This window comes from Apodemus sylvaticus, chromosome 5, assembly GCF_947179515.1.
Source record: "Apodemus sylvaticus chromosome 5, mApoSyl1.1, whole genome shotgun sequence".
Lineage (NCBI taxonomy): Eukaryota > Metazoa > Chordata > Mammalia > Rodentia > Muridae > Apodemus > Apodemus sylvaticus.
In genome coordinates this window covers 105,069,053-105,084,491 of record NC_067476.1, presented here as the reverse complement: position 1 = coordinate 105,084,491, position 15,439 = coordinate 105,069,053, and the positions used below count along the sequence as shown (strand labels likewise).

Here is a 15,439-nt window from a genome sequence, read left to right as displayed (position 1 = left end):
AATAGCTGAGTAATATTCTATAGTGTAAATACCACATTTTCTATATCCATTCCTCCATTGAGGGATATCTCAGCAGGAGGAGGTTGATTGAGGAATAGGGGGAGGGGAGAGGGCTTATGGGACTTTCAGGGAGTGGGGAACCAGGAAAGGGGATATCATTTGAAATGCAAATAAAGAATATATCTATTTAAAAAAAAAAAGGAACTGGGCTGGAGAGATGGCTCAGCAGTTAAGAGCACTGACTGCTCTTCTGAAGGTCCTGAGTTCAAATCCCAGCAACCACATGGTGTCTTACAGCCATCAGTAATAAGATCTGACTCCCTCTTCTGGTGTGTCTAAAGATAACTACAGTATAATTACATATAATAATAAATAAATTTAGAAAAAAATTAAAAAATTAAAAAGGAACTGAAAATAGATTATCTAAGCTAATGCTTTATGAAATAATAAAGTCAAGCCAATAACTAAGTTCAGACTGAAGACCTGAGATCAATATCTAGAACTCACATGGCAGAAAGAAGGAAAGAAAAAAACCGATATCCACAGTTATCCTCTGACCTCCAATGAGAGCCATGATACATGAGGACTTACACACATACACACACATACACACACACATACACAGAGAGAGAGAGACAGAGAGAGAGAGAGAAAAAGAGAGAGAGTCATTAAACAAACAAAATGTAATTTTTAATGAAATGTCTGTTTTTTTTATTAATGAGGAAGATTCAATGTAGGAAATTACCTATGCTCACTCTAGGAGGTTATTTATCCTTTAATGAGTGTCAGCAAAAGGATGCATTAGGTTAGTAGAGCATCCAGGCAAAGTTCTTGCTCTTAGATGACTAGGATCTAGCTGGAAAAATTCAACTGATTATAGACAATTATAGAAAAATGTAAGGTCATGATAAAAGAATTTAGAACTACACTGAAAACAGATCAAAATCAGATAAACAGCCCAAGGCTTTGGGAGAACAAGACCCCAATGTTTAACTTCGTACTCATTTCAAAAACTATTGTCCCTAATGTTAATTTGACCAGTCAATAGCATAGATTTAACACTGGAATGGTTAATGTTGATTTTGATAGAATAATATTGATAATTGATACAATTTCCTACAAAATGACTCTAGGAATGCCTGTGAGGGGTTATCTGATAGGTCCACATGTGAGAGATTATTTTAATTGGGTACATTGAGGTGGGAAGACCCACTCTACAAGTGGGCAGGACCATTCCCTAGGCTTGGGTACTGGATGCGGGGCACGAGCATCATTATTCAACTGCCTTAAGCTCCTGTCACCAAGCTCTTCCCAACAGGATGGCTGTACTTGCAAACTGTGAGTCAAAGGAAAGCCTCTCTCTTAATATGCTTTTGTCTCCAAGGTACTTGATCACAACCAAAGGGAAGACACCTACTCCACACAAACACCTGCTCTTCTTCCACACAGATGGATGCACTGAGAAAGATGCTGTATGAAGAACAACCTTGTTAGTCCTGAGCAAGACAAGCCATTGTTTCCTCAGAGACCTGGGAAAATCACGGGGAATCACAGCAAGAAGCAAGAGGTAGCTCAACCATCCTTCCTAGCTCCTGAGGGGGGATAAGGTTAGCACCTGTGTAAGAACCTGGATCAGTGACTAAGGCCAACCTTCTAGATAGTGTGTCTGGACTGTACATTAAGCATCAAGGGTCAAAGCAACGAACTAAGTTCTCCTTGACCCTCTGAGAATTCTTTCATAAGGACTGACTGCCCTACAGTCTTCATTTCTCTGCTTTTCATAAGAAAAATGAGCCTTTTGAACTGTATGGTGACACATTCGTATATGCCCAGCACTTGGGAAGTGGAGGGAGGAAGATCAGGAATTCAAGACCAACCTCAACTACATAGTGAGTATGAGGTCAGCCTGGGCTACATGAGAGCTTGTCTTAGAAAAACAGGAAGGAAGGAGGTAGGGAGGAACAGGAGAGGGAAAATCCTCTTTCTAAATTTGTTCTCTGCTAAGTTCTTGAGGGACTAGAAAAACAGAAGGCTGCAGGGTTCTTACCATCCCCACAAAGATGTTTCCTGCCACAGCCAGGGTCTCTGCAGCAGTGGTACCCATGGTGATTTGCAGGAACCAGGCAATCTACAAGAATCCAAACATATAAATCTTCAACATTAACAGGAGTCTTAGATAGTGTCCAGCAAACCCCTCCCTGCTATTCCATTTAGTGGTAAAGAAACTGAGGCTTGGAGAAATAGTGTGGGCCAGAGTAACAGAACAAGCTGCAAGCATATTAGGCAGACCTCAGGCCTTGGGGCTTCTAGAACAAGCAAATTTTGTCATATTCAGCCTCCAGCCTATCTCCGCCCTGGGTAATCATTTGATATCAGGATGCTTCAGAGAGATTGCCATTTCGAATTGGTTCTGACTTTCCACATCCCATGTATGAACGTTCTCCCTCGACGTAAGTATGAACTCATTCATTCCCCTGACAGATCCAAGCTGAAGGTCCTTTTGTGGAAACCAAATGCCTTACCTTCTGAATTACCCACTGCACGAGGCCCAGGTAGTAGAGAATAGACATCACACATCCAAAGAAAATAATGATGGGTAGAGACTGCAACAAGAATGGAAACAGTGTGTGAGAGATTATATTGCGTGTGCTGTGTGTGGCACAAGCTAGCTCTCACAGGCCTCTAAATATGCTCTTGGAATGCCCAGGGTAACAGATGCAATGTAGCTTAGTTAACTCAAAATGTACTGCAGACTATCAACCTATCAGTATTAAACACAGAATACTTCCCAAGCCTCTCCCTGCACCCAACTTTAAACCAAATTCAAGACAGTAAGGATCTAGACTCCTCTCCAGGATGGAGTCAGTAAAGGCCGTCTGGTCTCGTGAACACACACATCATCCCGAGCTCTATCCCCTATCCTTTCGTTGACATTGTCACTCCTGCCCATCAAAAGTTACCTGAAAAGCAAAAACATTTTGGACCAGTGTATCACCAAAAACAAAACCCGATCCTTCCACAGTATAAGCCAGGAAAATCTGAAGTGGGAAGAAAAGGAACTAGAGTTAGGACAGGTAGGACACTGAGGAAGATGGATCTGACTCAGGTGTGACCACCTGTGAGCCACACCCCTAAAGTTGGTCATGAAATTGCTTCTCTTCACTTAGATTCTCACTTAAACCCCTTTATTCTCTTTACTCAACCAGATTCTGTACACTACCTGAACCCCATCACTCTCTTTACCCAACTGGATTCCATATTCTCACCTGAACCCCATCGCTCTCTCTCTTTACCTGACCAGATTCTGCCACACCATCATTAAGGTTCCAAAGCCTCCTGCTTCCCTCAAATTGACATCCTTTGGGGTTCCTGGTGAAGAAAACTCTGACATTCAATTCCCTGTACCTGGATCTGATCTCCCAGCCATTGAAATGCATTAAATCCAGGTTCAGTTCTGATGACCAAAATCCCAAAGACGAACTGAAGGCCCAGGCCCCAAAACACTGTCCTCCAGCACACCTGGGACCAAAAAGAAAATATTCCAGCATGAGTTATAAACTTTGTTCAGCCATTGCCCAATTCATCCATGTACTGGAAGTAGTACTAAGTGAGGGTGTTGACAGTCTGGGGTAACACAGCTGTGCTGGCTAGTTTTCTGTCAACTTGACACAAACTAACGTCATCTAAGGGGAAGGAACCTCAGTTGAGAAATGCCTCCATAAGATTGGGCTGGAAACAAGACAGTATGGCATTCTTAATTAGTGATTGATGGCAGAGAGCCCAGTCCATTGTGAGTGGAGCGACCCCTGGGCTGGTGGTCCTGGGTTCTATAGGAAGACACACCGAGCAAGTCATGTGGAGCAAGGCAGGAAGCAGCACCCCTCCATTGCATAGGCATCAGCTCCTGCCTCCAGGATCCCACCCTGCTTGAGTTCCTGTTCTGACTTCCTTCTCAATGATGAACATTGATGAGAAAGCACAAGATAAATAAACCCTTTCCTCCCCAAGTCACTCTCTGCCATGGAGTTCCACCACAAACAAAGCACAGGGAACAGGGAGATGGGTAAGAAAAAATATGGTAATATTGTGCAGAGGCAAGTATGTCCATACTGATTTTTAAAATAAGTTACATTACAGTAACGACACACACGTACAAATAACGTCTGCAAACGTCATTCCTGTACAATGCCATCTGATTATCTGCCATGCTCTGTTTTCTTACCTCCTCCCTTCCTTCCTTGCTTTCTTGCTTTCTTTCTGTTAGATTTTATTTTTCTCTATTGTCGACTAGATTCATATATGCCATAGTAACAACTAACAGGCCAGAGGTCTCTAAAAGCTTTCAAACTTGCATAGGAATAAAGCTGTCAGAGGAAGATTCTAGGAGATGTTACTTAGCTCTCTCTGCCTTTATCATGAATACCTGACATGGGCACTTTATAATTTCTGCAAAGCCTTTGTTGTGTGTTTCTATGCCTAACCTAAATGCCCCAAACTCACCGCACTGTGGTGTTTGGAGCAGGCAAAGAGGATGAGGATGAACATACAGATTCCTGCAAAGGAGATCAGCTGCTCTGGCCTTTGAGCTGTGTCGAGAGCCAGCCAGAGGATAAGGCCAACAACAGAGGCTCCCATGAACGCCCTGGAGGAGGAATGACAAAGCTCAGTCACCAACTCAGGCAATGAGCAGCAGAGAACTCCCTTAGTCGGAAGATCCCTGAGATAACGCGAGGGCTTAGTCCTCATTGGACAGAGAAGGACCTTGAGAATCATCTGGTGGCTCCCTAGCTTCTGCTCACCCCAATTTACATAAGTGTCTAACCTGAGGATACAACCCACATAACATATCGTCTCATACAGACATATCAATAAAATGTGAATGTGCAGACTCATCAATGAAGGTGCTTCCAGGAACCAATAAAAGTACTGAAAACAGAAGAAAATAGTGAGCTGGTCCCATGTGAATTGCTACTCCTCTTTTAACCACTCCAAAGGTTGGTACAAATACGTCGTCTATGGACTTACAGCCTTTACTACATAGACTAGAGGCTGCGGATGTAGCTTAGCAGAGCATCTGCCTAAAATGTACAAGACCCTGGGTCCAATCCCCAGCCTGCCAAAATGAATAAGGAGCCAGTCATGTAGTGCAAGCCTTAGGAAGAGGAGGCAGGAGGAATGTGATTTTGAGACTGGGATTTGGGATTGGAAACATGGTTGAGCAGCTGAGAATACTTATTCTTGTTGTGAACTCAGGATCAATTCCCAGCACCCACATAGTGGCTCACCAACCATCTGTAACTCAAGTCCCAAGGGATCTGATGCACTCTTCTGAACACAGTGGTCACCAGCCATGCATTTGAAACACACATACATGCAGACAAAACTCTCATACACATAAAACTGAAAATATAGTTCACTTATATTTATGAGTAAGTTTGCTCCTAGACTCTAAGAGTGTTTCTCAACCTGTGGGTCTAGACCCCTTCAGGAGGTTTGTATATCAGATATCAGACATATCAGATTCAGATCTTTACATTATGATAACAGTAATGTAATTATGATATATAACAGTGGAAAAAATTACAATTGGGACAGCAGTTTTCTGGTTTGGGGTTACCACAGCATGAGGAATTTCATTAAAAGGTCACAGCATTGGGAAGACTGCTCTAAGGGGCTGTAAAGACAAAAGCAGGTAGAGGGGCTCTGGAAGACTAGAGGGGAAGGGGCTAAATCACAGGGCAGGGAGAGGCAACCTGGCTGACATCTTGATGTAAGTACAAGCATCTTCTCTGACCTCCCCTGAGGAGAAGCATGGGTTTTCTCACATCTGTCATGGCCTCTTGGATTTCAGACTGAAACTCCTCCCTGATACGGAGTCCCATCTGCACCAGCAATGCCGACCCAAGACTATCAGAACCTGGACTGGGGCTCGAAGGTCTGTGGCTGTGTTCTCTGCATTTTGTTTTGTATAGGTAAGAGCCTAGAGTCCGCTAAGGAACTGTCAAAAGAAGATATTGAAGAGATGGCTTTGATGCTCACCCATCTCTTGTCTAGGATGTACACGGCTTTGGGTTCAATCTCCAGCTCTCCAGGAACTGAGTGTGGTAGTGCATGTGTAATCCTGGCACTCAAGAGGTGGAGGCAGGTGGATCATAAGTCCAAAGTCATCCTTTGCTACATCCTTGGCTACATAAGGAGTTCTGAGACCAGCTTGGACAAGAGACCTTGTCTCATGATAAAGAAAAGAAAATGGAGAAAGAGAAAGGGAGGGGAAAGGAGACAAGAAGAGGGCTTTGAGCTCATCGGTGAGTTAATCCACTAACACACTGACAATTAAAAGGACTGTTGGGGTGGAGGAAGCTATGGAAGGTGAGACCCCATTGGTGGAAGTCAATCACTGGGGCATGACCTTGTAGGTTACGTCTTGAGCCAGGTCCCTTCCCCTACTGATGTCCTTGCCTCCTGACCTCCATGATGGAACAGCTTTACTTCAGCTGCTCACTTCCCGCCATGATACTCTGCCCTATGACCAGCCAGCATTGATGGGACTAAGCAGCCACACACTAAGCCTCTGAAACCAGGAGCCAGGACGACTTTTGCATTGTTCTTAGGTATTTTGTGAACAGCAACAAAAGCTGATGTCACACTTACCACTTTACCCAAACTCTCAGGCGGGTGTTTTTCAAGGGCTTCAAGCATCTTATTAATTTTTTAGCAAAGAATTTTTTCAGAAAATGGCAAGCCAGGATGAAGATCACAAGACAGGTGATGACAAACAAGGCCAGCGCCCTCCGGAAGTTGAGGATGCATGCTGCCAGGAAGTAGGCGGCATATGCTGTGGAGAGAAGGTGAAGAGTGGGAGTCAAGAAGACCGAGCCTCCACCCAGCATGAAACCATTCCTCTCTGCTCCTGGGAAATTCTCGCCCCCTTCTGGTTTAGCTGCTGCCCCTGCTCTCTCCCTGGTCCACATCCACTGTCAGTCTCTGGAAATCAGGCATCACTTTGTGAATTTTTTTTTACCTCAGCTATGTTGAGATGTCAAATGATTAAACCGTTTCTTGAGTGAAGCCACATAAGAAGGATGACTCTAGTAGGAAAAGCCACACAATGCTTCCCTCAGGGCCCCAGATTCACCCCAAAGGACAATTTGTGATCTCATCATCTCAGCTGCACCTACCCAAAGCTCCACATGCCCCTGACAGCCTGCTATGGACAAGGTTTTCTGTCTTTCAAAAAATAATGTATACCACTGATTGTAAGTATAAAGCAGTACATAAGCTATGTATAAGGGCATCTTTCATAAACACTACAGACATGTGCCCTGAATCAAATCCAAGCACTAAATAGGAGAGGAACCTAATTTTTTTTTTCTTAAAAATTGAAACCTGTCAAATAGTGTGGTTTTGAACTGTAGCTTATCTTTGGATTTCACTTATCCTTCTGGGTATGAGGCAATAAATTATTTTTACCTACAGCCAGTTAGGATCTGCACTCAAATAGCCTTTAGGCTAATTTATGAGTACTATTAGTTTTCACCCAGCAATAATCTTGACACAAGTTGACAGTTGTAAAAAAAAGTGTTTCCCCTTCCATGAATTCTTATGATCTCACCTAAACACAAGAGACCAAGCAGGATCTTTTTGAATAAACCAGCATGTCTTTCAAAGAAACTTCTCGCCTTGGTGAAAGGCTGAAGAATCCTCCTGATGAGAAGCCAAAATTAAAATGTGAGCAATACTTCATCCTGTGTGTGCATTCTCTGAACTTGATGGATCAGGCAAAGTCTGTTCTTAGTTAATAAAGAAAATTAATCAGATGCAGATGTTTGGTAGTACTCCAACAAGGCCCCCAAAGGCCAGTTCGAACTTTGCACCTGTACATCAGGTCAGAAAGGCTGATGCAGCCTAGAGTAGCTACATCTTTGGTGATTTACTACCATGGAGATGGACAATGATCTGTGTTTTTCCTAAGGACAAGCATTGCTTGACTTCCATATCCTGTCTGTTCTTCTTAGAAGCTATTCTAACACAAGACCCTAAAACCACACAAAGCTGTTACTTTGGGTGTTCTTCATACATTGGCAGATGAGAGAGAAAATAACACCAACCTCAAGGATCTCTCGGTTTGACAAGCCTGAGAGAAAATGCTCAGCAAGAACTACTCAAGATTACTTCATATAGTGTTTTCCATGTGTTTGGGCTCAACGGACTTGCAAATACTCACAGCAATGATCTTCTAATAACCCTGGAGGTCGTTGCTATTGCAGTCCGAAAGCCAGAAAGCTGAGTAACTTTCCCAAGGTCACAGAGCTCCTCAGGAGGAGATCTTATCTCTGAGTAACCTGGCTTCTGAGTCTAAACTCTCCGTCATTATCCCAGGCTGCACCTCACCTGATCCCACCATCTGCCTTTGCCATCCTAAGTGTCCTTAGCACACTGCAGCCATAGGTGCAAAAAGACCCCACTCCCACATTCTTGGAAGCTCCAAAGAAAGTGAGCCCAGCTAGAAGTGACCTGTCTCTGACTATGATGGTAACGTATGGTGCTTAGCCATAGATGGGACCAGATCCTAAATGGATGCTCTTGCAATCTGAACAGCATTCACAAAGTATGCAAGGCAATGCTCTAATTTTGACTCTAGACTTCCCATGAGTTCCAGGTCTTTTATTTGCTCCTCCAGGTCCTCACTCCACTCTGCTTACGTCCTGAGAGTTCAGTCTGTGAGGACATACCACCGGACACCAAACCCTTTGGCTTATCTAGTGGGTTTCTGCCAATGGGACCTCACAAGAGACTGTAATACAGAAAGGTCACATCTAAGCAGGGGGGATTCTGATCTGTCTACTACAGGGTTCTCTTGCACTATACCCTTCTGGTCTAGGAATAGACTGTTTGCTGTTTCAAACTTAGATCTAGTATTATCCTTCCCATGGCTCAGCTCTACTTTATAACATTTTAAAACAAATATCTTTGTTGTTGTTATGTGTGTATTTGTGGGGGTGAGGTCTGTGCATGCAGAGACCAGAGGAAGCCCCCAGAGCTCATGGAGCTAAGATCACAGCAGTTGTAAGCCACTGTCTGTGGCCTCTAGGTCCTGATCACAGATCCCCTGAAAGAGCAGTGATGTACTTAACCACTGAGCCATCTCTCCAGCCACTCTTTTTGTTTTTTTCTTAATTCTCTTTTTAGACTAATATTGTGTTTTATTACGGTATTTTCATATACCTGTCATTATACTTTATTTGCGCATAGTGGCCTCTTTATGAGTAAACTCTCTTCCGGTTATTCAAGTTTAAATGTGCTACCTGTTTCCTAATTCACAAGGTGAAGCTGGCTTAAAACTATGCCCAATTAAATTCCTGGTGAGCAAAGTCACTACAAAAGAGAAGGGGACATATAGGAGTCTAACAGTAAATAGAAAGCACAGGCTTAGGGGTTCAACTCTTCACCACAAACCACCATTTCCTGGGAAGTGCAACGAGTACTTCAGAAATCAGCTAAATATTTGCAAAATGCATGAACAATGGAATCCTAGAATGCCAGGTTAAACGGAGTATTAAAAAGAAAACAACAGTGATGGACTATACATGAGAAATGCTCCAAAATAAAGAGAAAAACATTACAACCTTCTAAACTAACCAAGCCAACACAGAAACACATACATGAATATCCGTGAATTCTGTCTTGCCTGGTCTGGCCTCTTGCTAACAGTACCAAGCTCTTTACCTTCCGTAATGGGACAGTCTGAGCCTTAGTATCTGTGCTATAACTAGAAATCGAGTTGAGCAGTTTAACTGCCAGGTGCGTGAAAAATGAAGCTTTGCCTCTTCCTCCACATATGTGTATGGAGGCTTTCCGGGTGTTGACTGAAGACGACCTTCTCACAGGCCGTCTGCCTCCACCCCGCGTGGAAGGTGGAAGACAAATGGCTGAGCACGCTCAGAAGCTCTAGCTAGGCATGACTTTGGTGGTCGCCACATCCAGCAGCAAAGATGTCATGACTTCTCTTAGTAAAACTATCTGCAAGATGTAGGCACTCTCCTAAGTCAGGGAGCCAGAGCCCGGAGTGACTGCCAGAATCTGGAGTTCTTCATTTAGCTTCATTCAGCTCAAGCTGTGGAAAGCTTGAGGCATCTTTCAGACCATCCCGCCCCGTGAATGACGACAGTGCGGTCCTGGCTAAGTCTTTACTACACTGTTTGGAAGAAAGAAATAAAAGCAGGGACGGAAGAAGTCGACTCGGGATCAACTGATGGTGTGACAAAACAGTGAGGATTGCCCAGCACAGGGGTCCAGAACCTTGCAAAAGATCAAGTGTCTTATTTTATACCCAATTGTACTGGTTAGTTTTGTGTGTCAACTTGACACAGGTTGGAGTTATCACAGAGAAAGGAGTTTCAGTTGGGGAAGTGCCTCCATGAGATCCAGTTGTGGGGCATTTTCTCAATTAGTGATCAAGTGGGGAGGGCCCCTTGTGGGTGGTACCACCTTTGGGCTGGTGCTCTTGGGTTCTATAAGAGAGCAGGCTGAGCAAGCCAGGGGAAGCAAGCCAGTAAGAAACATCCCTCCATGGCCTCTGCATCAGCTCCTGCTTCCTGACCTGCTTGAGTTCCAGTCCTGACTTCCTTTAGTGATGAACTGCAACGTGGAAGTGTAAGCTCAATAAACCCTTTCCTCCCCAACTTGCTTCTTGGTCATGATGTTTGTGCAGGAATAGAAACCCTGACTAAGACACCAATTGAATACCAATTGGACAAACTAATACAAAACAAGAAGAGACATGGTCTGGTATTGTAAAAATAAGTCACAGGTAAGAGAATTTGTCTGTTGTCTTCTAACCACAAACCCATCACCTGAAATACCAGTTTTCATACTGAAAGTAATGTATACAACACAATTCTGCTAAATATGACTTGAGGTTTTCTACCCCACCTTAGATCATTTAGTTCCCAAATAAAAGAAACAACCTTTCACATTTATAATAAGCCTTAAGTCACTAGAGCTGCGCAGACATCATCCTTCTATGATAATTTGTCTACTTCCCTGTCAATGACCAGGAGATATCACTCACCGTGTTCTCCCTGGGCTGCTCCTACTCCAACTGTCTGGCCCTCAAGGCCATGTACTCACAACACACCTACCCCATGACACCTTCTTCCTTCTTCCTCCTCCTCCTTCCTCCCCAAGAAGACTCCAAGATAGGAGATGACCCATGAGGACATGGACAAGAGAAACAGCAAGTAACAAGAGACACATGGCAAGGACATAAGTTAAAATAGCTCCAAACCTGCCCAGTCTAGGCTCACAGCTGGTAAATAAAATACCTGGATTGTGTGTCTTTTATACATGCTAGTTAGAATGATTAATTCTTTTTGGGGGGGTTGTTTTTTGTTTTGTTTTGTTTTGTTTTTGTTTTTCAAGACAGGGTTTCTCTGTGTAGCTCTTCTGGAACTCACTCTGTAGACCACACTGGCCCTGAACTCAGAAATCTGCCTGCCTCTGCCTCCCAAGTGCTGGGATTAAAGGTGTGCACCACCACTGCCCAGCGACTAATTCTTTTTACACAACTGGTTTTGAACTTAAGAGCAGATGATATTGTTGCACAGGAAACAGAGAAATTTACAAAGCCATCCAAAGGAAAATGGCAGCTGCATCTCACACACAAACAGGGACTAGTAATCAGTGTGTAAAGCTAAGAAGGGACTGAGCCAGGGTAAAGTCTGTGAGGGAATGCCAGCATGTTTAAATCAGAGGTGATAGCTATGATGAGCTGGAGAAGCTGGAGATAGCTGATTCTAAAGGTTCTCAGTCCAAATGCAATGAGAAATGACCTAAACCAGAACATAGCCACTCAGAGTCTCCATAGATGTGTTGTCTAGGGCAGGACTTTCCTCTACAAAACACCCCACATCCTTGCTTGATACAGCCGTCATAGAATATAGCCGGTATCTGATCTTTACCTTGCTATGGCAAAGCAATGCCAAAAGTAAAACAAAACAAAGAACCAAGCTATGTGTGGTGAGTCACAGCTGTATGCCCAGCTGAACCCAGAAGACTTTTGAGGCCAGTCTGAGTGATAGAATAAGATGTCCTGATAGATAGATAGATAGATAGATAGATAGATAGATAGATAGATAGATAGATAGATAGAACATAGACACATAAACACGTAGATACATAAATACTAGATACATAGACACATAAATACATAGCTATATAGATACATAAATAAGTAGATGGACAGAGAGACATGAAGAACCTATACAGTGAGTTTTCTAACCTACCCTCAGCTTCTTCCTCCAGAAATCTTCTCTCTTCAAGTTGGAGGTAGCATTTGTTCTGACAGGTAGTGGAGTTAACCAAGGGAAGCTGTTCTTTCTGTCTCATGACTATGCCCCATGCCCGTTTCATGGGCTCTTGTGTTTATTCCTTTTGCAAGGAAAATTATAGGTGCTATTTAAATAACTGAGGAACAAGAGAATGAGGGTATAAGTCCTGCACCAACCACAATGGATGACCATATTCATAAGGAGAGGAGAATAAGCCTGAGTGGGAAGTATGAAGCTCTACTAGGATTTAAAGAGATCAGGCATGGGCTGGAAAGATGGCTCAGCAGTTAGCACTGACTGCTCTTCCAGAGGTCCTGAGTTCAATTCCCAGAAACCACATGGTGGCTCACAACATCCGTAATAAGATCTGATGCTGTCTTCTGGTGTGTCTGAAGACAGCAACAGTGTACTCATATAGGTAAATAAAGGGTTCAAGTGCTTAAGGATCACCACTCCCCCTGTGTGTGATGGTGGAGGTCTCAGATCAGCACATTACTGTGCAAATTGGTAATCACCCTTGGTAGGTAAGTAAAAAATATCTATAACATTCATGTCTAAACTATGCTTAAAGAAGAAAAATAACTTTTGGGGAAGTGAAAGAGCATCTTACTATACTTCACAGACTATTATCACACTCATTAAGACCAGAACTCATCTTCCTGTATCAGCCTTCAAGGTACAGAGTTGACAGGTGTGCACCACTATACCAACATGAAATTCCACTCACATATTTAACAGCAAGAATATAATCCCAGCCCTCAGGAGTTTGAGGCAAGAGCACACCTGTAAATCCAAGGGAACCCTAGCTTATAAAGTGAGTACCAGGCCAGCTGTGACTACAGAGTAATATTCTAGTAAAAAGCAAACAGAAGAAAGAAAAAGAAGATACAAAGATCCAAAACTAAACAAGAAAAATAAAACAAAACAAATGAACCATTCCTGGGCAGAGTTCAGCTATGGCTCCAAGCAAATTGGCCATAGAATTTACATTATTGACTGTTAAATTGCTAACCAAAGGATGAAATGTTGTGATTACAAAAATGTACAAAGTCGGTTGTTCATCATAGATAATTACACATAGTAGTGCTCCATAAATGTTGTCATTTACTGTTATTATTATTACTGTTGCTATTCTTTTTTAACGTCATTGCGGCAGGCACTAATGGGCTTGTCTGTGTCTTGGGCTTACGCTCAGTTAATTCTATAAAATACACACATGTTCACGTAGTGACATGCCGTGCTCCTGGTCCTGTCTGTGAGTTAAGCAATCTGAGAAGGGGTAGCTCCTCAGACACTTTTCCTCCCTGCCCTCTCACCCCCAGGTTCTTGGTTGCTAACTAAGCTGGACTCTGGAACACCCTTACCTCCAGAGAGAGGAATGCCCCAAGCCGTGCTCCAAGCTGTGTCCCGGTGTCACTTCCTCCAGAGTTTTGCCTTGCTCAAGATTTCCGCCTTCCTATAAGCACAGGTAAACGTGAGGTCAGTCATGCAGCCCTGTCAGGGGATCGAGAGACTGAGAGAGCAGCCACACAGCAGCCCACCACACTGAATTACCATGAGCTCCAGCCCTGGGTTCTCCATGCCTTTATCCACTGTGGCCGGGGAAACAGACTTTCTTCCCTCTGATTTCTCCATCTCCAGTTATACCCTGCTGAAAAACAAACTCAAGGCTAAGACTGGCTGATTTGTCATTCAGTCCTGTGGGGCAAAGGAGAAGTTTTAAGGCCATATCCTCTTAGGAAACACAAAACTAACCTCTCTAAGAAGTCTGATGCTTCCATTATGAATAAGAAGTGGAAAGGTAGGGAACAGATTAATATAATAAGTAAGGAAAGGTAGAATTTGATTCCTTGTTGTAAATAATTATGGAAAAAGAGTCAATGTGACAGACGAGACAAAGGTCAGGGAGGAAATGGAATGAATCAGTGGGCCTCCCAGGGTCTCAGGACTTGTGTTGAAATATAACCCATTTCGTCCCTGAAATTAAGGGTCGTGTATCGATGTTCTTTATCTTTTTCCTAGCGCAGATCCCACTGAGCTGTGCAGAAAGGAAGGAGAGAGAAGATAGCTGAGGAAGCCCTGGGTGCCCAGTATAGCTGCGGGGAAAACAAGAGAAATCAACAGATGACTCTAGGTAGGGTTCTGTAAGAAACAGAAGGGATAGAGTGTGTATATAAGAGAGGGCTTCCAAGAATGACTTACAGTGTGCTGGGTGGGTCCACACAGCCCAGTCTGACAATGGCTGGAACCTGGGAACAGGTAACAAAGCCAGATGCCTCAGCACTTGCAAATCTGGTGCCTTGAAGACTCCTGGAGAGTTGCTGCTCTTCAGTACACACTGGACCCTGGAGAAACCGGAGTGTGATGTCAGGGGATGCACAGCTGCAGCAGAGATTAAAACTCTCACCAGCAGGAAGTGGAGGCAGGCAAGCAACAGCTTCCTTCCTTTTATGTAAGTGGTTATCACTGAGAAGTGCCACCCACTCTGGGGGAGGGGCTTCTTTAAAACCTGTTTCCTACTTGAGCCTAACATTATATAGTTATCTCATTACCAGTGAAAATGCACTGTTTTTTTCCTCAGAATAATTGGCAAGGTCCCTGAAGGAATGCAAACTTTTAGTGTTCTATGGCTCAACTACAACAATATAAATTTAAGAACATTTAATTACTGAAATCATCTCAGTCATCACATTACTGGATAAAGGAACAAAAACACAGATATGTTCTTAATATATGCATCTATCTACTCAAACATAGTCTGAACAAAATTGGGACAGAAACATTTATGGCAATAACAATCCCCATTTTGACAATAGATCTTATAGCCTTGGCTGGAGTTATAACTATCTTCTACACCCATTTCCAGTCCCTCCACCCTCAACAAGCACCTCAGGCACTCTTGGTCCTTTACCTGGAGAAGTGACCAATGCCTTCACTCTGGAAGGGTCTAGGCTATGTATCATCCTACCTGGGTTGATTGTTGTAGTTTCCTGTTGGCTTTAATCACAGTGCAGATCTCTGGCATTTGATATGATCCTCCTCACCTCCATTGTGGGGAAAGAGTCCAGTTTCCCTTTGGTCTGGGTCAACCACCCCCCTAACTCTATTGT

The 15,439-nt window shown here is 43.4% G+C and overlaps 1 protein-coding gene across 4 annotated transcripts in view; it reads right to left on the bottom strand.

The window, feature by feature from the left end:
- The window catches only part of Slc28a2 (solute carrier family 28 member 2), a 119,924-nt gene extending 105,180 nt beyond the window's left edge, over positions 1-14,744 (bottom strand). For 3 of the 4 annotated variants that reach the window (XM_052183434.1, XM_052183437.1, XM_052183432.1), the window contains exons 1-10: positions 14,532-14,744; positions 13,884-13,980; positions 13,694-13,785; positions 7,613-7,704; positions 6,652-6,835; positions 4,501-4,642; positions 3,406-3,519; positions 2,961-3,038; positions 2,523-2,603; positions 2,048-2,128 (exon numbers count right to left, since the gene is read on the bottom strand). In XM_052183434.1, coding sequence (XP_052039394.1) covers positions 2,048-2,128; positions 2,523-2,603; positions 2,961-3,038; positions 3,406-3,519; positions 4,501-4,642; positions 6,652-6,835; positions 7,613-7,704; positions 13,694-13,785; positions 13,884-13,964 — 945 coding nt within the window. In that variant the 5' untranslated portion in view covers positions 13,965-13,980; positions 14,532-14,744. The remainder of the gene's footprint in view (positions 1-2,047; positions 2,129-2,522; positions 2,604-2,960; positions 3,039-3,405; positions 3,520-4,500; positions 4,643-6,651; positions 6,836-7,612; positions 7,705-13,693; positions 13,786-13,883; positions 13,981-14,531) is intronic. The other variant, XM_052183433.1, reaches the window with a different exon arrangement.
- Between the last annotated feature and the right edge of the window lie 695 nt (positions 14,745-15,439).